General features: G+C 40.3%; 1 protein-coding gene across 1 annotated transcript in view; it reads left to right on the plus strand.

The window, feature by feature from the left end:
• SPATA17 (spermatogenesis associated 17) overlaps positions 1-23,750 on the plus strand; it is a 110,021-nt gene that overhangs the window by 25,652 nt on the left and 60,619 nt on the right. Inside the window, exon 6 of the mRNA XM_063125579.1 lies at positions 11,471-11,594. Within this exon, the coding sequence (XP_062981649.1) occupies positions 11,471-11,594 (124 nt within the window). The remainder of the gene's footprint in view (positions 1-11,470; positions 11,595-23,750) is intronic.

The following is a 23,750-nucleotide window of genomic DNA, read 5'->3' on the forward strand; positions in this document are numbered from 1 at the left end:
TTGTTGTTGTTGTTGTTGTTATATTGAATGAGCCAGTGTGGTACCAGCATTTCCTTAACTGGCTCACTACAGCTGGGAGTTCTTCCTCTTTTTTTCTTCTTCTATTTCCCCTCTGACAGTAGCCAAAGAGAAGGAATTAAGTACCCTATTTCTTCGATTCTAAGATGCACTTTTTCCCCATATAAACATCTCTAAAACTGGGGTGCGTCTTAGAATCGTGCGTGTATCTTAGGGTTTTTTTTTCCTGTTGGTGGTACTGAAATTAGTGTGCGTCTTACAATCGATGGCGTCTTACGATCGAAGAAATACGGTATGTGAGCTCCAGGGCTGGCATAGCTGAGGGCAAGTTTTGGGGCTGTGTCAGAGGAGCAAGGAGGCTTTGTATACTGTGATTCCTTGGTGGCCCCAACACCTTTCCCCCACACAGACACTGCTGGTGGAACACAGCTAGCAAGTCATCTACACATGCAGCGCCTTCCACAGGTGTATAGAGGGGCCTTCAGTAGCATAAGTGCCATCTGCTAGCAGGCCTCCCTCCCGGCCAGAGGAGCAGCATCCTAAACCTTCTCAAATATAAATCTTCTAAAAAAAATAGTCATTTTAAATATTTGTTCTTTATACATCACATTAGTATTTCATGTAACTTTTTAGTACCAAGATACCCTGGAAATCGATGTAGTGCTACTTTGTAGAAGTACAAAGTTGGAAATTTGTAAACGTTGGAAATTTGTAAAAGTTTGTAAACGTTGGAAATGCATCGGCTTCAAGGTTAATGCGCTGATGTAACAAGCTGATGAGAATCGAGTTGGAGATTGTATATCTAGACTCCTTAAAAATTACTTTGATGTAAGTAAATGCTTAGCATACTACATGTGAGCTAAACTTTCATGGAATATTATTGGTGAAACCAAATAACCACTTGATAAGCAGAATGAAATTTTACACTTCATTTTACGACAGGGATTATTAAATGGCTCTCATGGTTGCATTTCCACTTCCATATTCCCGTTGGGACATTTTGATCTATGAGGAAGGTAAATTTTATATAGGTCAAGGGTGGATAATATTTTTGGCCTCGAAGGCTGCCTGCAGTGCTGGTTAGTTGGTCGGGGGCCAACTCTTTCCCCCAGCCATCCACAACCCACATCTCATAGAATAGTAGAGTTGGAAGGGGCCTATAAGGCCATTGAGTTCAACCCCCTGCTCAATGCAGGAATCCACCTTAAAGCATACCTGAAAGACGGCTGTCCATCTGCATCTTGAAGGCCTCTGATGTGGGAGAACCCATGACCTCCCTAGGTAATTGGTTCCATTGTTGTACTGCTCTAACAGTCAGGAAATTTTTCCTGATGTCCAGCTGAATTCTAGCTTCCTGTAACTTGAGCCCGTTATTCCGTGTCCTGCACTCTGGGAGGATCGAGAAGAGATCCTGGCCCTCCTCTGTGTGACAACCTTTCAAGTATTTGAAGAGTGCTGTCATGTCTCCCCTCAATCTTCTCTTCTCCAGACTAAACATGCCCAGTTGTTTCAGTCTCTCCTAATAGGGCTTTGTTTCCAGATCCCTGATCATCCTCATTGTCGTCTTCTGAACACGCTCCAGCTTGTCTGCATCTCTCTTGAAGTGTGGTGCCCAGAACTGGACACAATATTCAAGATGAGGCCTAACCAGTGCCGAATAGAGGGGAACCAGTACCTCGCGGGATTTGGAAGCTATACTTCTATTCATGCAGCCCCAAATAGCATTTGCTTTTTTTGCAGCCACATCACACTGTTGGCTCATATTCAGCTTGTGATCTACAACAATTCCTTCTTGCTTGTAGTACCTGAGCGGGTACAGGTATGGGAGGATTAAGCTTGCCCTCCCTGATGGCAGAGATGAGATCACTGGGGATGGGTGGGGAGGTTAAAGCCTTCCAAGTTTGCTGTTTTCCCACTGCTATTATCAGCAGTGCTGGGATTGCTTGGGGGATTAAAGCCTCTCTCACCCCACAGCAATCCCCTAGGAGCTTGCTGTTTTCCTGCAGCTATTAAACTCCTTCATGCTAAGATTGCCTATTGCCTATGTTGCAGGAATTTTATGATTTAAGCCATTTTGAATCACAATAACTTGGTGCTCTTTCCTTTCCTAGACAAATTATACTCTATATTGATTTTTCTGAAATGCCATTTGCTTTACTTAATACTACAAATTTATAGTTATTCCAGTCACAAGATCACAAAACCCTTGTTAAATGCAAACAAAACACAATGTTTTGATACAAGTCTCATAAAAGGATGTCAGTAGAAATCTGCAAAATCACAGTGTTTGGTGCATCACCATTAGAATCGGAATACTATTGAAATAATCGTTTATTAAAGTGCTAGGAAAATTATTATATATGTATTTTTTTTAACATTTATACAAACAGAAGGAACACTGTCAACCAAATTTGCATCTCCTTGCTGGAACCAACACCATTTGCACACCGAATAAATGAAAACTCAGAATAACAATAAGTTAGCATGGCACATGAATGAGTTTTATTTTTAATACCTAAACAAAAGTGAAAAATTCACTACCTCAGACATTTGCTGCATATAATCTTAGTTGAATCATGATGACAAGTGTTCCTAAATGCATTGCTTCTAAAATATGAATGCATTTAACAAGTGAAAAGATTTAAATTGTTATGGCAGATTTTATCACAAAGAAGCTTCTATTTCTGCTGCTCCAACTTTCTCAAAGCATTATCAGCCCTTCTTTTTCTTTGTCCTTTGTCCCTCACAGCATTTTGTAGGGCATTTTAGGGCACAATGTCAATGAGAGGTGCACATGGTTATTTTCATATGTAATTCCACTTACATTGCAGTCGTATAAATGACTAATTAGAAGTAAGCCCCAATGAGTTCAATCGTAGTTTCTCCAGGTAAGTGTATAGGGTTGCCATCCGAGCCAGTTTGGCAAAATTCGAGGTCCTAAGCCATTTAGGGCTTTAAGCGTCATTACCAACACCTTGAATTCCGATCGGAAGCATATAGGCAGCCAGTGCAATTCCTTTTAAGTGGTCTCTGTAAGATGTGCCTGCCAGCAGTCTAGCTGCTGCATTTTGCACTAGCTGCAACTTCTAAGTCGTCTTCAAGGGCAGCTCCACGTAGAGTGCATTGCAGTAGTCTAATTGGGAAGTTACCAGTGCATGCACCACTGTGGCTAGGTTGTCCCTGTCCAGGAAAGGCTGTAGCTGGCGGATCAGCCAAAGCTGACCCCAAGTACTCTGGGCCACGGAGTCCATCTGGGCCTCCAGTGACAAGGATGGATCTAGGAATACTCCCAAGCTACGCACCTGCTCCTTCAGATGGACATAATTGGAGTTCAAAACTAGCTTGATCAACATGGTTCTTAGGTGGGCAGGAAAAATGTATAACGTGAATTGTAATTCTACTTGCAGAACAAAAAGCAAGTTAATGAGGCTACACAGGTGGGGAAGCGGATTGAAAGAAACCCAAGTCCACTTCAGACAAGTGCTCACACATTCAGTGAATGCATGAGCAGCCACATCAGCTAGTCATGCCCCTGATGTTGGCACACCCCTTTGATCATGTTCCCCATGCCTGTGCATTCTTTTGGACAAATGAAATGTGTCCCTACATGTCTACAGCTGTGAACTCACAGACATAGGGAGTGTGACCAAAAGGATGAGCCAACACCAGGAGTGTGACTAGCTTGGCCGATCTCACAAGTTCGTTGAACACATAAGCTTCTTGACTGAAGATGGTTCCTATGGAACACTAAAATAGAATTTGGGGCAAAGAAAGTAAGGTTATTGACATCTGATAACTGAAATAAAAGGGCATAAATGGACATTAGAAATTTGTCGTTTATAGCTTGAAAGTAAGGGCAGTGAGTTATTCATTGATGTTATTCTGAATTAGGGTTTTGAACTGAAGTGTTTCCTGATCTTGAATTTTATATATTGTTTAATATTTTGCTCTTGCAATGAATGTGATTCTAAGGTGTTTTGGTAACATATGTGGGTTTGTTTTGCCTGACAACTTTGTATACCACTGAATTTGATAAACTGGTGCATTTGATGGCTTTGATTTGATGCAGCAACATCTATTTTATTTTCTGCTATAATATACCATGATTATATTTCTGTCTCTAGTTGGTCCTGTAGATGCCAACTCTAAGAAACAATATTTGCCTGCAATTTCTCTAGCGGTAGGGTTACAGTTGATAAAACAAGTATGTGAAACATATGATCTTCAAGATGAAAGCCAAGTGCGTACTGTCATGGAATATGGGGACATCATGCAATTCCTTGTGTAAGCAAGTTGTGCACAGTAGGTGGCAAAGGAATTCTTGATCAGCCTGTTTGTTTTGTTACTGGAGACATATTTATTTATTCAGTACATGTATATTCTGCCTTTCTTCCATCACAGAATTCAAGACCGCTTACAAAAGGGTTCCCTGGTATCTCCTACCCAGGCTCTGAACAGTCTTAAATCTGTTTAGCTTCAGCAGGTAACTGCATGTTGTCCCCTCAGACCATGCCCTCATGCGATTTTCTCATATTATGCCACATCCCTTGTAATATGAGTAGAAATAGGTTTTCTACTCATAGGATTCTCCTTCCTGTGATGACGTTCCAGAGTCAGCATTGCAGATGGATGGTGGACGTGCAGTTGGGGAAGAGACTGGCCTCTCTGGAGTGCCCGATGGGAACTTCTCTCTCCACTTGCCCACAATGAGTCAGACACTGAGGCAGACATGATGAGACCACCCAGCCCTTGGGAACAAACATGAATGAAGCACAGAGAGCAGGCCCAGCATCTCCGGAGAAGCACTTGGTTACAGGCCAGGAACTCAGCTCTAAGAATGCAATCCTTATGTAGCTGGCTTCATCAGAAAGCTCTCTACAACTCCCTTTTTAAGCTGGTGCAAAGGCGAGGAGCCTTTGCTAGGAACATCTGGCATGTATTCCTGGGAAACCTCCCTGTTTGGATCCATCGTCGTCTGAGACTCTGGGGGCACTCTGCACATGCTCCCTCCTAAGTGGAACTTTGGATTACTAAGAACTTGCCATGAAAAGTACTGTGAGGCTTTTCATAGACTAGAACTCTTCTTTGCTGTGGATTGTGTGTCTTTGTTTGCCATCAGCTCAGTGTACCAGCAGACTGGGTGTGATCATTGACTGTTAGACTTCCTTTTGTCTGTCTGAACTCATGTGGTGAGGAGTTGCTCATGCAAAAGCAGTGACACAGAACTCCTTGTGTTTGAGGGTTTACCTTTCCCTGTGATCTTGTTTAAGCCTTGACCATATTGCCTTGAGTTACCAGTTACAATGCTAGTCTGACGTTGGACTAGCTCTCTTGGGGTGGTTTGTTCGGCTTTTCAAGAATTTGCTCCTTTGATTGCCTGAGAAATTATGTCAAGAATCATCCCCCCAACCTTGTCCAGGTTTGGAACCCATGTATGGACCGACCTTCCCTTGTGTTCAGAACTGTAGATGGCAACGGGGAAACCACGTTTATGGGACTCTTGTCATGGTAGCAGTGATTAGCTTTTGACTGTTCTGGAATTTCTTGGAGCCTATAGCTACTGACCATCAGCTGTATGATTTCTGAAGTGTGTAACCATTAAACTTTTGCCATGGGATTTCCTGCAATAAAGTCTCACTGATTTGGGTGTCCCATGTCAGTTTGCCAGAACATGTGCTTGCCTGAGGGACCAGGAAATCTGACACAGTCAGACATTTATCACATTCTTCAAAAAGGGGAATAAAACACCGTTGGCAAATATGTATGATTGGGAAGCAGATCTACAAATGGAGATAGAGAAGAAAGATTGGTAAAGCCATGGGAAAACTATCCTGTTCTATTACACTCCTGTATGAAAGAATGGTCCTAAGCTTTTTCCCCCAGATAACTTCCCTCTATATAATTTTAAACCAGAATTAGGGCAGAATATGTGTTGGAGAGAGTGAAAACAGACATGTTTTCCAAGGCTGCAATCTTTCATAGATTATTCTGTCAAATTAATCCAATCAAAACCTTTCAATCAACTAAAAGCACCCCCCCTCCAATGTTATTTTTTGGAAATGGAGATGGCAGGTGCCATCTTGGAAGAGGCATTGCCACCTGATTGTCACACAAGAGGGAATGCCTCTTCTAAGATAGTGCTTGCTGTGACATGTACACTTACCATCTAAGAATAAAAAAGTATGTTTTGCCTATTCTATTTTGTCTGATCTATATTTTGCTCATACGCTGATTTGCATAAACAATAAATTTAGCAATTTTCCATTTAAATCATATGATTAATTAATTAAGATTTCTTTGTTTATATTTTCTATAGTGTATTATCAGTTGAGGGGAGATCTGGGAATGGTGTGCATGTGTGCACCTATATGTGTGTGGTGTGTGTGTGTGTGTGTGTGTGTGTGTGTGTGTGTGAGAGAGAGAGAGAGAGAGAGAGAGAGAGAGAACATGCGGGGGCACATGTTACCAGGGCCCTCCTATTTTGGGCAAAAGCCTCAACCATTGCTGGCATGTGGCTCCTGAGATCCTGGGCCAGGTTCAGTTTGGCTCTTAGTCTGAAAATGGCTCCCTACCTCTGCTTTATAATAACATTATATAGTGCCATATACCACATTTTAACAAATGTCCTAAATGTCTTTTTAAAAAAGGTACTGAATCATACATTTGAAGTAGTCAAGACCAGCCTTCCCCACCTGGTGCTCTCCAGGTGTCTTGAATTACAACTCCCAACATCCCCCAGCCAGCATAGGGAGTTGTAGTCCAACATATCTGGAGGGTGACAGCTTGGGGAAGGCTGGTCAAGACTACTGGATGTGAGGAAATTATTTTACAATATCATTATATATAACGAATCATTCTGTATAACGAAATTCAAGTGTAGGTATTTTTCTTACTCGTTTTTTGGACAACACAAGCTCTTACCATTGTTGAGGAGCTGGAAAAAAATGTGAAAAACCTGTAAACATACATTCATAGGCATTTTATTAGCTACTTTCAGTGTTACTGAGGCTGACCAGACAAATCGGCAATGAAAAAGAGTAATTACTAAATAAGAGACATGTGCACCAATGTTGACAGGTGTAATTGCTTTAAAAAAACTGAGAATGTATGTTTGTTTATGTTTAATAGTGTCGTTGCAAAAAAATGCTTATTTGCTCACCTTTCAAGGCTCTGAAATCTGCTCCTTAAGGACAAAGAAAGGTCACCAGTCCCTCCAACTCCTACTTCTTTGTCAAAGGTGGACACAGTTAATGAGGTTGGTTTGGTACGGCACAAATTCTCAGACACAGATAGAGATCCTTTCAATGGAAACAAATTTGTTTGGCTTTACCAGGTTCCTTAGCGATAAATAATAGCCTTGAGATGCAGGTCAGAAAGGTCGGTGTACCCGCTTGCCAACACAATCTAAAATGCACAGCAAGTCCAGGTCTGCAGGCTCAGAGGCCTCCAAATACTATGCATAAAGTAAAACAGGCTATTTTCCAACTTCTTTTTTCATATTAATAAGCAATTTTCAAGAGAAGTGTGGCAAAATGGGGGCCATGCCACTCTAAGTAATTCATTTATTTTGCAATTTAATCTTATGTTGGGGGAAAAATTACACTGCTGCAAAAGCATAGCATGGTGATTTTTAAACGTCAGTATGTTTCATAAGTAACCTTGTATGAAATATTGTATTAGAAATCTTTAACAGTAAACGGCAACAAATTTTTTTTCCAGGGATTGAAACGGAACAATACATCTTCTTCTATCTTTAATTTATTTCTGTTTTGTTCTACTTTTTCCTTGCACATTTGAAAGAAAAACATATGTGGTTTGCTTAACATGTAACTGACTTTATTATGCACTGTGAATTAATATTTGGTAAATATATCATGCAAATTTTTGGAGCAGAGTTTTGTATATCTATAATACAATTATTACCACATTACTAAATCCCATTATAACACTGAAAATATCTAGAATTGCAGTAGACTGCAAATGCTCCAGTCTTTGGGTAGACAGAGTTGACAAATTGTCACATGGTTCTCTGAACAACTCGAACATGCAATAGAATCCACAGTCCCTACACTTCTCACAAGCTTTATTCTTTTAACCTTTTTCAAAGCAAAGGGACTTTAGAATACCCCATAAGCCAGTCTTTTCAACTTATTCAGCCTTTTCACCTTATTCTATGTGTCTCTCACCATACTGCAGGTGGAGGATCAATGAGGGATATAAAATAACTCCAACCCATACAAAATTAGTTTGTCAGGAAAAAGACTAGTTTATAACATGCTAGTTTTGTGTGTGTGGAGATGATTTTATGTGGGGAGCATTAAAACATTAAATGGAATGACCCAGTTATAGATACAGCACATGGATTTCTGCTCATCTCTTTTTGCTCATTATCATACATCAGAATCTTTTCACTTATGAGTTTGTGCCTTAGTTGCATCCTACTGTAACTAGGATTACTGTAATGCACTGTACATGGGACTGCCGTTGAAAAGTCTTTGGAAACTTCAGCTGATCCAGAATGCTGTAGCCAGGCTATTGATCAGGGCTGGTTACAGGGCACACATAAGCTGACTCAATTATTACAACCATTTCACTGGCTACCAGGTTGTCCCATGTACAATTCAAAGTGCTGGTTATGACCAACAAAGCTGCATATGACCAGGTTATTTGGAAGACTGCCTTCCCCCATACAAGCCTGCCCGGGTTCTAAGAACTTTGGAGGTGGCCCTTCTCTTGGTCCAACTACCATCAAAAACATGTTTGGTGGGACGTGAGAAAGGGCCTTCTTGGTGGCCACTCCCTGGCTCCAGAACTCTGTACCAAGAAAAGATAGGCTGGCTTCCTCTTGTCCTTTTGCAGCTGCTCCTTCTTCATCTGAAATGTCTCTCCAGAGAATCACGAGAGCTTCTGAGCTGTGTGCAATATGGTGCAGGATTGTTGTCCCCCTTCAGCATGTGTGCACCTGTATGTAAATTGGGGTCTTTGCTAGATACAAACTGATGCCATTAACATCAACGGGAGTTTTAGTATTAACTTCAATGGGTTATGGATTGCACCTGCTGATGTTTAATTGATCTGGAATATGTTCAGGTATTTTAAATATTTACCCTACAGGAACTGAATTATTTTTAATGCTGTATTTTATGTAAGATGCCCAGAAAAAGGTCAGAACGTACCTAATTAACATTTATTAAATTTACATACATCACTGAGCAAAATTTATGTCGTTCACACACAAGGTTAATTTGAATTAGCTGTTCCTTAATACCAATAACAACAAATGTTAATCAAGCTAACTTCTACTGTGGGTATAGGTGGGTATGTGTGTGCGTGGGTGGATGGGTGGATAGGGATACTGTAATATGTTATATTATCAATAATAGTAAGCAATCACATTTAATCTCTGAAATGCTTTTAATTAAGATTTAAATAATTTGCATTAAGATGTAATAGTTTAATAGAAAATAGAAACCAATTCACTCTTTTTCTGCCTATACTAAATCAGAGTTCATCTAACAGTCCTGCTAGGACTGAGTTCTGACCTTCTTCTAATAAACATGCAATAATGTGTAATTCCTATAGGAGAAGCCAAGAAACAATAAATCTTTTTTCTGCCCCCTTGGAAAGAGGGACAACAATAGATAATGGATATTTCCTTGCTTGCAACTTATCTTGCTTGCTGGCTCCTGTCAGTAAGCTGAAAGCTGAACTTAGAAGGACCATTGGTCTACCTCAACATGGCAATTATTGCAAACTTATGGATGGCCCTACCCACGTAAGAACATAAGAAGTGCTATGCTGGATCAGACCAAGGGTCCATCTAGTCCAGCACTCTGTTCACACAGTGGCCAACCAGCTGTCAGCCAGTGACCAACAAAGCAGGACACAGTACAACAGTATCCTCCCACCCATGTTCCCCATCAACTGGTGCACATAGGCTTACTGCCTCGGGTACTGGAGGTAGCACATAGTCATCTCCTCTGGGAATGTATCTAACCCCTTATTTTATTCGAAGGTGGCTGCAAATCTTTTATCGTGTTATGCACATGTTCACATGCTCACCAAGACTGCATGTTTCCTGCATGCTCCAGAGCCATAAGGAGCAGTTTATTCCCTTATCTATGTTCTGCCCAAAAATCAAAATACCGCTTCATATTTTATCCATAGCTATCAAATTTGAAAGCTAAATGGTTTTTTAAAATCTAGACACAAATATGGCAAAGACTGAATTGCTTGTTTTTCCTCCTAAACCTTCTCCTCATCTCTCATTCTCTCTTACTGTCAATAATGTTACACTTACTCCAGTCAAGGAAGCTCGTAGTCTTGGCTTTATATTTGATTCCTCGCTCTCCTTTATTCCTCCTATTGAGGCAGTAGCTAAATCCTGTCGTTTTTTCCTGTATAATATTGCCAGGATTCGATCATTTTTGTCTGTCTCTTCTGCCAAGACTCTTGTTCATGCATTGGTTATTTCTCGGTTGGACTACTGCAACCTTCTTCTCACTGGCCTTCCTTCTTCTCACATCAGTCCGTTGGTTTCTGTTCACCATTCTGCTGCTAAGATCATCTTCTTGGCTCGCCGCTCTGACCATGTTACTCCACTGCTGAAATCGCCTCATTGGCTTCCAATTCACTTCAGAATCCAATATAAACTTCTCCTGTTGACCTACAAAGCTTTTCACTGTCTAGCTCCTTCCTATCTCTCCTCTCTCATCTCACACTATTGCCCCGCTCGTGCTCTTCGCTCCTCTGATGTCATGTTTCTCACCTGCCCAAGGGTCTCCACTTCCCTTGCTTGGCTTCGTTCATTTTCTTCTGCTGCCCCTTATGCCTGGAACGCTCTTCCAGAGCATTTGAGAACTACAAGTTCAATCGCAGCTTTTAAAGCTCAGCTAAAAACTTTTCTTTTTCCTAAAGCTTTTAAAACTTGATTTTGTTCTGACTTTTTACTGCCTGTTTGGTGCATTTTCTTCCCTCCTTATTGCTTTATTATGATTTTATTAGAATGTAAGCCTATGCGGCAGGGTCTTGCTATTTATTGTTTTACTCTGTACAGCACCATGTACATTAATGGTGCTATATAAATAAATAAATAAATAATAATAATAATAATAATAATAATAATAATAATAATAATATCCAACCATTTCATTTACTTATGAAGCTTCAAACGTGCATGTGTTAAAACAACAAATCGAACATGTAGCTGAATTGCACAAAAAGGTAAATCATTCTACCACACTGGTAGAATGTGGCTTTAATGATTTTGTTCTAATAGCAAGAGCCCTGAATTGCTAAATGTGCTAAGCAGTTACTGGTGTTGCTGATTTTAGTAAATATTGGACAATGCCAGCATAGATCATCTGGGAAGCTGTGACCAAGAAAGGGATTTTAAAGCATTTAGAATTTTGTTCACCTTGGCCCTGTAATCAGCTAAATTGTTTTGATGCAGGAGAGAACTAGAAGAGTTTGCAGAGATGAAGGAGAAAGAAGAGGTGAAAAAAGCCCTCGAAAGGGAAGAAAAGAAAAAGGATTACCTAGCCCGAAAGATGCATTACCTCCTTAGCACTAAGCAGGTTGGTGTACCTGTCCCTGACAGCTCATGCAAACCACTGGGGCCCCTACCTTGACAGAGATAAACTAGCAGGCTGAATGGGACATGACTTGTTGAAAAGATATCACAAAGACACTACTTCGAGTTCAATTTAGTGCATTTCTATAGGCGAGAGCAGGTACCATGACTGCTGTGTGACAGCAGCTTCATAGAGGCGGCATCAGCACGGCTGGCAGAAAGAGTCCAAGTCAGCAGTTTGATCTGCCACTGTGATAATACAACACGAAGGGCATAACCTCACTTTAAAAACTCATTTTGACTGGCTTATTGTTGTGTTGTCTCACTTGTCAAGAAATAACAAGTTATTAAGCCAAGGAGGGGTTTCATTTTTTCCATTTTAATTGAGCTAATGTTTGGATCAGAATTACATTCCTCTGTTATGTTTTGAAACAGGTTGTAAGTGTGAATTATCTGTTAAAACTTTCTAGAGAGATCTTCCTGGCTCAGCAAAGTTACCTTGATTCCATTCTTATAACCATCACTCTTGAATATATTCTGACTGATGTATTTACTCTTCTCAGAATATTTGTTTGAAGTCTGAAAAGCTGTTTGGTATGACGGGTGTTCCCCCTTTTAATCCCTACTTATGATCATCAGTGCAAATAAGTCTTTGTTTGCCTGTAGTAAGTGTCTACTTATACGAGCATCCATATAGGAAATGCAAGCAAAATTATTTCAGTCTTAAACGTATTTGTTATTGATGATTAGGCTTATAAATTCTGCTCAGGAAGTGTCATTCTTCCAATCAGAGATCAAAGACAATGCCATGTGATTTCACGACAGGAAATTTAGCACCTTTTCAGAAAATTCTTTTCTGTCACATCAATCATGAATAAGCAATGTTGGAGTTTGTTTACCTAAGCTGCATGGCAATTAATTATGGAAAAGTGAACTGATTAGTGCAAATTAGTTATTTTAATTGTAAATTTAGTGAAATCAAGGTTTGTTTGTGAAGAAACAGAAGAAAAGACTAATTAGTACATGAATATTATTAAGAATGAATTATTCATACGCCGACAGAAAGAGTATATTGATAATAATCTCTCTGTAATTAAGATATATATTTACCTCCAAATATTCTAAAGATTTCATAAAACTGGCTTTAGTCAGGGCAACCATGGAGGCATTTAAGGTTAATTTGGAAATAAAAAATCTCTTGTCCACCTGATTGCAGAGAAAAGCTCCAAACTATATTAAACATACTTGGTGCAACATGCACTTATGTTAGCTTTTTACTTCAGCAGTACAAAATCATGTTCGTATCTGAAATGTAATGCATTAATTGAGATATTAAGTGCTGGCACTTGAAGCCCCCACCCAAAAGAATTGCAATGTAGCCCACATTCACTATGATCTAGTGTGTAGCAAGTTAATGCAAATGTTATGCAATTGACGTTAACTTTTTTATTTCTGCAAACATTAAAATATACAGACTAGCTGCATCCCTATATGTTACCCTCTCAAAGTGTCCAATGCTAGTATAAACGTAGCATGGAAATAAGTTAAAAATAGAATTGGGATTGTATTTTTTATTAAAACTTGGGTTGCTAGAAGATGATGCCTGGAGAAATAAATGACAAGCTCTAAAACTTTATCCTTATGAAATATTGAGCTTTTAATCAAAGTTCTTCGTTTATCAGTGGTTTCAATAACTAGTCAAGTAACACCTAACACATCTAAGCCTTCCTTTGTTTGAAGAAAATTCTTTCTTCATGATCCCTATAATTATGAAGAAACCTGCTGAAGAATCTACGCCAATGTTTCAGTCATAAATTATGTTATCTGCTCCACCTACTGGTTGCCTCGTGCAAGAGATCTCACTGTGAAATGCATCTAGAAAAGCATACACCTAGTGCATGTTCTATGATGTCCATGTCTTTTCTGTTGAGAATGAGATTTGAAAAGGGGCATTTTGAATTTCTTAATATTTAACTTAATCTTTTCAGAGAAAGAAAAGGAATCCTTATTTTAGAAACAAAATATTATGTCGGCTTCCCCCACCCCGCACTATTCCTGTCTTATTTTTGTAATGCCCTCATAAAGATTTTACAAAGACCAAATGATATCATTATAGTTTTTTAAGATTTTCTGCCCTTTATATTTCAAAGACAATTTAAGATCAGAAAAATAGGCAAATTTTGTTACCTTGTAATAAATGTAGGAAGCATACATAATTGCCAACAATTAAAAGGAACTCTTTTATTTAGTCTCGGTTGTTTCAAATATGAACATAAGCAATACATCTCTTTCTATCAGCATGGGGTTTAATGTATCTTTTTGTTCATTGAACCTTAGCAAGAAAACAGGGAAGTAAGCTGAAAGGACAAATGCTGACCAAATTGTAATCAACATTGTTCTGGTATTTTGTCAGATTTTGAGTACACAAGCAACAGAAGATGTAATTTTATCTATTCTCTGTCTCCCATTTTATTGCACCAATATAGTTACTAACAAGCTCATATTCATACAAGTGACTTGCTTAGATTTCTCCATAAAGTCTGTGTCATAATCTTGAATTTTCTCCTCCATCCTTAACTATTAAAATACGGTTTCCTATGCCTGTGCTGATCGAAGATTAATCAGCAAACTGGCTAAAACTACAAATAGTAACATCAAAAGAAGTAGAAGGGACTGGAAAATTAAAACATTAGCTATGATGTCACAGTAAATGACTTCCCTTGCAGTTTGGGATGCTTTCATGAGTGCTGCCTCTGGTGTTTCCGTTTATAAAGTGATGATATTTGCAGTATTATTAATTTACATGTGTTTATTTCTATTTTGGTTCAGCATGTAATGCCTCGGGCTTGTATTATTGATTCAAAAAGAGCTAAGTAGTTCATTGTAACTGTGTTGGCTGCTGTGGGTTTTCAGAATCTGCAGACAAAAATGATGCTCTCACATAGCTTTCTGCTTTTTACACAACTCAATAAAAATAACAATGGCATTGCCCTTGAAATGCGACTTGGTGGGACAGTTTTATGGTACGAAGCAAAAGCTAAAATCGAGCCAGTTTCTAAGATAGCTGTAAACGTTAAGATATAATAGATTTCCTCAGAATAATTTTTTAAAAAAATATTATGTCTTGAGGATTTGAAAGAAAATGGCTATTAGTAAGTACTGAACTAGCTTTTGTTGTGGATGTTGTGTTCAACTGGTTAATGCTAAACAATAGCCAAATAAAGTAACCCAATTTAGCTTTCTTATGTAGGAAGAATGTTTTGCTAACAGATAGTCCAAATATGAGATGTATAAAATAAGTCTACTGGGGGAACAAGCCTTTAAAAACATAATACTTATAGTAAATTACCAAAAATTCTGGAGTGTATATTAAAAGGAGTAAGATTTTCCTTTGTCAAGAAGAACATTTGGGTGACACAGACTGATTTCGCCATGGAAAAATAAATCCATGAAGGATTAAGTAGTCCACGCTAAATAGTCCACCATGAATTATTGTGTCGCCTGTAGGGCAAAAACCACCCCACGGTTGCTTATTTTCTAGAAATAAGCAGCTCCATTAATCAATGCTGTGCAGAGTTGGTTATCTGCACAATCATTAATTATTGTGTCATCTGTCGGGCTCCATGGATTATTTCTCCTGCCTACAGAGTTGTGAGGCAAGAGCGGCAGAACCCCCTGACACTCTTGCCTGTTGGGGCTCTATAGGTAGGGGAAATAATATAATAATAATAATAATAATAATAATAATAATAATAATAATAATAATAATAATTTATTTCTTATCCACTTCTCAGATTGGATCCCGTCCAGGAAGCTCTTGGGGAGCCACCAATTGTGCCACCTTTTCCCGGGGCAGGCACATGCCATCCCTGGGTGGGGCACTGCCAATCGTGGCTCCCCACGTGTTCCCAGGGATGTGCCTGTCCCTTTCCCTCCCCCCTTCCATAGAGGGAAACGACTGGCGATTGGGGACGAGGAATGCTAGGGACTCCTGTTGCTGCTCCAGAGTGGCAGGAGATCCTTGCATCCCCTGTCATCAGCCACCAGCCCTTTGCGGCGAACGGAGGATGGGGCGCAGGAGGAGTGAGTGCATCCCCCTTCCTCCTGTTTTAACCATTACAGAAAAGTTATAAAAAGTTATGTTAAATATTTCACGTAAGCTGAATAAGATGAAATCAGCGGTGAAAAGCACAGAGTAGAGTGGTGATAATGTTGGGCCTCAGTTACAGTCTTTTATGATTGTCTTGGATAATCGAGACATCCTTGCTGTACACCCATACAAATTATAGTTAGGGTTTCTTGTCTCTTATTAAAAAAAACTGTTTATGAACTGTGAAATCAAATAAATACCCACATGCATTTCAATACTTTCAGCCAAACTATTTAAATTTTAGACTGTTGGCACATCACAATTCTAAGCAAACTTGCTTGGGACTTACTTCCAAATGCATGAATTTAGGAATCTGGTGCCACAGCAGAAAAGGCCCTCCTCCTGGTAGCCACCCACTTCACTTCCCTGTGCAGGGGTTCATGGAGAAGGACCCCTGAAGATGATCTTAGGGTCCAGGCAAGTACATACTATGCCATTGTTTCTGGCATAAAATTAAACAACTGAGTAGGTTACTCTTCTTAGCCTACCTAATAAAACCACATTAAACAATTCAATCCTTTTCTGTTCATTTCATTTAACAGTATACCATAACCCTTTGAGGAAAATTTTAACTGTTTCTTTCTGTTGGTTGATTTTTTAAAAAGGCATGTTATGACACTATTTCTGGATTTTCTTTTCTTTTGTGTAATGTTTATATTTCTAAGTACTACTTTTCTCTCTCAAGTTGTGAGTGGTGGTGGTGGTGGTGGAGACACGTGGAATATTCAGAATCCTTCCTTCCATCTGGAGATTAGCACAAATGTTCACTGGAATTATTATGGCAGCATAACTGCAGTAGCTGAAAAAATATCATGTTTCTTTTCAGTTCTCAGCAAGAGTAATTGAATGTTGAATATCTTACTAAACGCTGGACTGTGACAGTGTGTTAACACTCTTGACTATCTCCTAACAGCAGGGCAATTATTTGCTGAGTGGGATTTTTATAAATCCCCTGGCAGTAGTATGTCCTGATAATTATGATGAAGTGCACTGGTCAGTGTTGATTCAGCAATTCCATTTCTAGCAAATATTTCATACATACCTCTCCTTCATCCTTTTGTTTTTATGGTGTGTGTGTTTTTTTTTAAAAAAAAGTTCTGTTCTTTTTTCTCATCGTGTGTGTGTTTACAAATTAAAGCAGATTAAACGTACACACAGAGTTTCAAGGTAAGATCCAACCTTTTGTGAGAGAAAAGATTCAGTGCTATTTGTGCAATAACTTTTTGTTACACAATGACTTGGTTCGCATGACATGATAAGCCATGGTGGGTTGTCACAGTGACATTTCAGTGTAGCTTCTCAGGAGCATTTTTTTTCATTGTGGGTTGTGTTCCATGAACAACCCACCCTGAAACCATGGCTTGTTATTGGGTTGTTCAGAGTGGTTTGTTTTTAGGATGGCCTATTGTGACATCTGAACCCAGCAGGGCAACTTCATCATGGGTTGCCAGGAATGGCTAGAGAGCCACCTGAAAAAAGTGGCAAACCCCCCTGCCACTCCTTGTAATCTTTCTGGTGCCACCGCAATCCTCCCTCATCCTTTGTAAGTGCCCTCCACCCCATGCTCCTAAAAATCGAGAAGAGGGGCTCCTGGGGAGTGTCCTGAATACATTCACAAGCTATTTATTTATTTATTTGTCTTGGGGCCTTGCTAGACCAGGCCTTAGCGCGCCTTCCAACCCGGTTTCCCTGCTGTGCGTCCAGATGACGCACAAGGGAATCCAGCGGCAGGCCGCAGTGAGGCCTGGTCTAGCGCGCCATAAGCAAAGTCGCTTATGGCGCGCTTTTTCCCCAGCTCCGGCCTCAGGCCGGGGCTGGGGGAAGTGTGGAGACTTCCGCGGCTTTTCGCGGCTCCTCGCTTACCCGCGAGGAGCCGCGAAAAGCCGCGGACCGGCCTGGCACAGCGCTCGTATGAGCACTGTGCCCATCGGCCCGGGAGCGGGGGGGAAAGAGAGGGGAGGGGGGAGGATGGCAGGGTGGGTGGCAAGGGGGGCGGCAGGTGACAGAGGGAGCGCTGTGCGCCGCCACTGCCGCTCGCCTGCTTGCGAGCGGCGGTGGCGCGGCGCTCCCTCTGTCACCCGCCGCCCCCCTTGCCACTCACCCTGCCATCCTTCCCCCCCCAGTTTTTTTTAAAAAAACCTTTACCTTCCAGGAGTCTTCGGGCCACCCGCGGCCCCTTTAAACAAAAAAAATAAATGGCGGATGCCGCAGGGCTTGCGTCCTCCCTGCGGCTCTGCCGTCTGGAAGCGTGGGGGAGGCGCACTAACGTTAGCGTGCCTCGGCCCCGCCTCCCTGCCGGCGTAAGCCGGCAGGTCTAGGAAGGCCCTTGGTCTTGTGCAGATGTGCACATTTGAAAGTTCAGTGCTATGAAATTTGTGTGATTTCCCCCTGCTGTTTTATTGCTCCGCCCTGAAATTTGCATATCTCTACAGATCCCTGCCACTGCTCTGTAACCCGTATGTATATCTGACAACTCACAATGAAGAGCACTGGAGGGAAGCAACAAGCGCAAAAGCTGGGGTGGAGTGGAGCTGAAAGCAGCTGGCTGTTGCTAGAGAAGTAGCTTTTTGGGTGGGTGTAATTATTTCGGTAGTACATTAAGCAGCTTTTTTTTAAAAAAAAAACATGTGTTCACTAGCAAGGCAAGCACAGAAGTGAAAGATGAAATTAACAAGACATTGGCAAGAAGGAGATATAGGTATGCTTGGTTAAATAGTGGATGGGCAGTCTTGCGAGCCTGTACACTTGCGGAAGAATCAATTTTTTTAAACAAGTTTGCTAATGCATTACCACATTCATAAGGGCTCAGAAAATCTTTTTTTGTTTGTTTTTTGTAATATGATGGGGTGGGTGGAGTGAGCCAACTATTCCAGCCGATGGATTGAAGAAAGGGTGCTGACATAGGGAACAAGGAGTTCTGCTGCAAAGGTGCCTGGGATACTTGCTGGGATTGGATGGGAGGACTGAGGGGGAAACAAGCCATGGCAAGCCACAATGTGCCCAATTGTCTGCTGGGAATAATGTGAGTTATCCAGTCAAAAACCAACCCACTGGGTCTTATCTTCAGGGTAGCCTAGTATGATCTGCAAACCTGCCTAGTGAGGTATGTGGTTTACCAGTTCTGAATGGAGTCACATTCTCTTAGCATTAGGTTCATAATTCAGGGCAGCTCCACACAGTATTGCTCATGAATACCCAGATTACAACTGTGTCTAGGGCCTAATCTACACCAAGCAGGATATTGAAGTATGAAAGCAGTATATAAAAGGCAGGAGCCACACTACTGCTTTATAGCAGTATTAGTGCACTGACAACTGTTGGGGCCCATTGACACATACCATACACCGCTTTCAGAGTGCTATATCCTGCTTGGTGTGGCTCCTGCCTTTTATATACCGCTTTCATATTGCAATATCTTGCTTGGTGTAGATTAACCCAAGGGGTGCTTTCTGCCAACTGTAATTGCTATACTAGCTGTACCCTCTTATGGATAAGAGAGCTAACCACCATCGTACTTGCCTTTGTATCTTTTGGGGTTGATTAGTGTAATATTTCTGCAGTTATACCCACAAAAAAACCAACAGCCTGTCCCAAAAGGTCAGTCTTACAACCCCTCTGGAATATTGGCAAAGAGGTAGCTCTCCTAACCTCTTCTGGGAGGAAGTTCTAAATGTTTCGGATTGTATTTGATTGATCTGATTTGTACCCCACCTTCCTACCAAGAAAAATGGCACTCAAGGCAGCAAAACCTCTTTTCTTTTCTTTTTGCTCCCTGCATGCCATTCTCAATTACTAAGATTAAAAATTATATGAAGAAAGCAAAATGAAACATTGTTAGAAATGAAAATGATTCAAAGTATTAATGTAATGTTAAGGATGGCTAGGTAACAAATGATACGTTTGTTCTTATGCTCAGGATCTGGCGAAATTAATACTTCTGGGTCATGCATGGGTTTCCCCTTGTGGAAGGCCTGATGAAGAGGGAATTCTAGGGAAAAGAGTTTATGTAGCTCAGTTTTTCTTCTTGCAGTGAGTCAAAATCATAGCCTTAGAAGAAACATACACAGAGCTTTCACACCTCATTTGCCATGTTCACCACTGGGCCACTCTTCAGCAGAAGGGCGGGCTGCAAGGAGGTCAGTAAGAAGCTATTAGCAGAGTATCCCCCAGAGGTTTCTTTGGTCTTATTGAGTTGGAAGTTAGCATGACAGTACTGCAAATAACTCGGTTGTAGGTTTTTTTAACGGTTAGCACAGATTTCCCTATAGTGTTTGTCACTTCAGAAAATTGTTTCTAAAAATGAAGTCCCAGAAAGCCAGCTTTGACAGAGGCCCTTGTGAGAGAGCTTGTGAAGAACATGGATACAGAAAAAATGTGTCATGCTCTCCATAGACCAGATGTGATGATGGGGCAGGTGGGTGGAAATGGGGGGGGGGGGGGGAACCTACTGTGCTATGTAGAAAGAAAGCCGAAAAGCGTCTTTTGCTTTTTCAAAAAGCTACCCAAGTATTGACTAAATGTATAACCAAATAACAGGGTTAACAATTCAAATGTGTATTTTCTGCCCTATAAAAGTAAGATTTTGTAATTGAGTGTATTGAGGGATGAAAATGAAAGAACAAGATATTAAACTGAATCTAGGGTTGGGGATAGTCTAACTAAACCCCAGTCAGTTTATTCCCACATCTTTCTATGGATGACTGGGGAGGGGTGAGATGAATGGATGGAGAGGAAACTGATTATGCATTGCCACAAGAGGCAAGCACCAAAGGGAAATTTTATAAATAGCAGTGCTCAGGGATCTGTTCATATTATATGACATCTATACGTGTTCAGTTAAAGCTATATAGTTCTTGAAAATAATTGCTACTGCAACATAAACCAAGGGTAAGATCCAGCAATAGTCCCATTAGTTTTAGAGGGAGAGATTTAAGCACATGCACAACTCTCCCATTGAAATAAATGCATATCAATAGTGTTATGCCCCAAGACATTATATTAGTGTTGCTAGGGCACCATGTCATAACTGCAGGCAAATGTAGATATGTAGGAGGTCAAAGTTAATGGATCAATTTAGAGGACACTAATACACCTATTATCTCATGGTACTGTTATCTCCTCCCAAATTCTTCTTGCTTTTTTAAAAAGAATGTTATTTATTTTTAATCCAAACCCTGCTTTTGGGGGGACATAATAGTAACAATATAATAAGAGCAGTGAAAAATCCTTTTATCAATTTGTACAGGTAGAGAATAGGAATTGATAAGCATCCTGTTTATTCCTTATGGATGATAGTGTGTTTCAGGATAGCCAAGTGATGTCAAAGTAGAACATGGAAGTTGACATATATAAATAAAGTAAAGATATATAAAATAGAATTATTAGATGTAGAAGAACAAGCCTTGATACAGAAGTATTGACATGGTCTTTTCAAAGGGAAATCCTGTCTCACAAAGCTTTTGCAGTTCATTGAGAGTGAAAGTAGGCACGTAGATATGGGAATGGTCCAATAGACATTTATACCCAGACTTCTAAAAGCCTTCACCAAAGTGTTCCTGTGTAAACCTAGGAGTCATGGGATTAGACTGTGATTTGATGGATTGGTAACTGGCTAAGGATCAGCAGCAGAAGAGTAAATGGACAGTTTTCACAATGGAGGAAAGCAAGAAGTATTTGTATTGGGACCAGCACTATTTAAATGATTCATAAATTGTCTGAGTCAGGATAGAACACTGAGGTACCCAAGACTGCGGATGATACAAATGATTCAGGATGGTGGAAACCCAAACAGACAGAGAGCTCCAAAGAGACTTCTCCAATCTTGATGAATGGGCAACAAAATGGCAAATAAGGTTCAATCTAAGTAAAGTGATGAACTTTGGGCTAACCATCTCCCCCTACCCCCAATATAAAATATACATTGATGGGGGCTGAACTGGCAAAGACTTTTACCAAAGAAAGAGACCTTGGTGTCATTGTGGAAAGCTCAATGAAAATATCAATTCAGTTTGTGGAATTGGTGAAAAGGCAATTTTCTTGCTTCGGATTTTTAAGAAATGGACTGAAAATAAAGTAACCGGCATTGTAATGACTATATATATATACATTATGTTATTTATTTCTTTATTTATTACATGTGTATATAGTTGAATAGCTGAAGCTCTCTGGGAAGTTCACAAATAAGCTCTCTGGGCCATTCACAATGCTTTAGTAACCTTTTGAATACAGTACAGAGTTCTGGTTAGTCTATCTCAAAAAATATATCTTTGAGCTGAAAACCTGCAAGGAAAAGCAAACAAAATGATCAGGGGGTTGAAGCACCGTTTGAAGGAAGGCTTAAGAGTTCATGTGGCCTTACTTTACAGTAAGTAGCCAGTTTCCAAGCCTGATTTTTTTCCTTGTGTATAGGAGTGGGTTCAATACATTTTAACAGCAATAGATAGATAGATAAAAGCTTACTTAACTTTTTGACACTAAGAGTTGGAATCTTCCTGTGGGACACACTAATGAAAAGTGCATTACAGCTAATTGGGGAGTAGTCCACTGTCTTACTCCCAAGAGGTTAATACATTATAAGGAGCTGGAATCTAATTCTTCTCTAACTTTCCCCTAAGAGCCAAAAATCAAAAGCAGATACAACAATATAAAAACATTTACTCTTTCTCTGCTTCTGCTTCAACTCAGTTTGAAAGCTTTCTTCATTTCTCTTATTCAAGAATGTTTCGCAATTAAGAAAATATCGTAGGTCAAATCTAAATAATGTTACCTCCGCAAATGTTACTTCAATAGGCTACAATAATTGCTTTAAAATGGCTGTTGTGCTTTTAAAACAGCATGTCAATCATGTATCTTCTTTGTTGTTCTGAATGCTGATTTGATGGTTTACACAATCCACAATTACCCCAAACCAGTAAGGCAATGTGTGTACAGAAGTGGGCTACTATGTGCCATATCAATAACCACATGGAAGCAGCATCTCCCACTGTACTGAAAACTTCATGCGCAAAAGAGGCGTTGTGCATACAGTTCCTGGGAGTGCAGGTAGCATTGAAGCCTTAAATCAGGTGTATTGAAACTCTTTCAGTCTGAGGGCTGAATTCGATTTTGGGAGAAGCTCTGGGGCTCTACATTGCAATAGTGGGCTGGGCCAAAGGCCAAAAATAGCAGGATAGTTCAGCATAAAGTTCTTACTGCCAGTAACTAAGTCTTAGGAGAGGCATGTCAGTCTTTCTGAACAGGGGAAAACACTGCACAGAAGACAGGAAACCACCAAACAATCAGTGGTCAGGGGAAAGGGGCGTGGCTGTCTGGGGAAAATGGGAGGGCCAGATTTATCCTCTGGGCCTAAGGTTCCTGATAACAAATTAGAAATAAGGCATGCAGGACTGTTTTGATGAATTTGTACTACGTAGGGTGACCATATGAAAAGGAGGACAGGGCTCCTGTATCTTTAACAGGTGCATAGAAAAGGGAATTTCAGCAGGTGTCATTTGTATATATGGGGAACCTGGTGAAATTTCCTCTTCATCGCAACAGTTAAAGCTGCAAGTGCCCTGCCATCTTTTAAATCTGGTCACTCTAGTATAGCTCCTGCAGCTTTAACTGTTGTGATGAAGAGGGAATTCCACCAGGTTCCCCATATATACAAATGACGCCTGCTGAAATTAACTTTTCTATGCACCTGTTAAAGATACAGGAGCCCTGTCCTCCTTTTCATATGGTCAGCCTAAGTACTATGAGCTTTGACCAAGCTGATCATCTGTTGAAGGTGGCACAATACAAATTGAATTTACTTTTTTATTTGTGTGTGTGTAACAAATGGAGCTGTAAGCTCCTGAAACGTTAAGAACACTTGAACTGTAAGGAAGCTCTTTGGTTTTGCCAGTTTATGAGGAGCAGGCAAAAAACAATTTAAAACAACAACAGAGGAAACCACCAACATTAGTAACAAAGAAAATTGTTTATGTCTCCACTAGTCCTCCACAGTGTGAAGCAGACATAAAGCACCCA

Source organism: Elgaria multicarinata, chromosome 4 (genome assembly GCF_023053635.1).
Source record: "Elgaria multicarinata webbii isolate HBS135686 ecotype San Diego chromosome 4, rElgMul1.1.pri, whole genome shotgun sequence".
Classification (NCBI taxonomy): domain Eukaryota; kingdom Metazoa; phylum Chordata; class Lepidosauria; order Squamata; family Anguidae; genus Elgaria; species Elgaria multicarinata.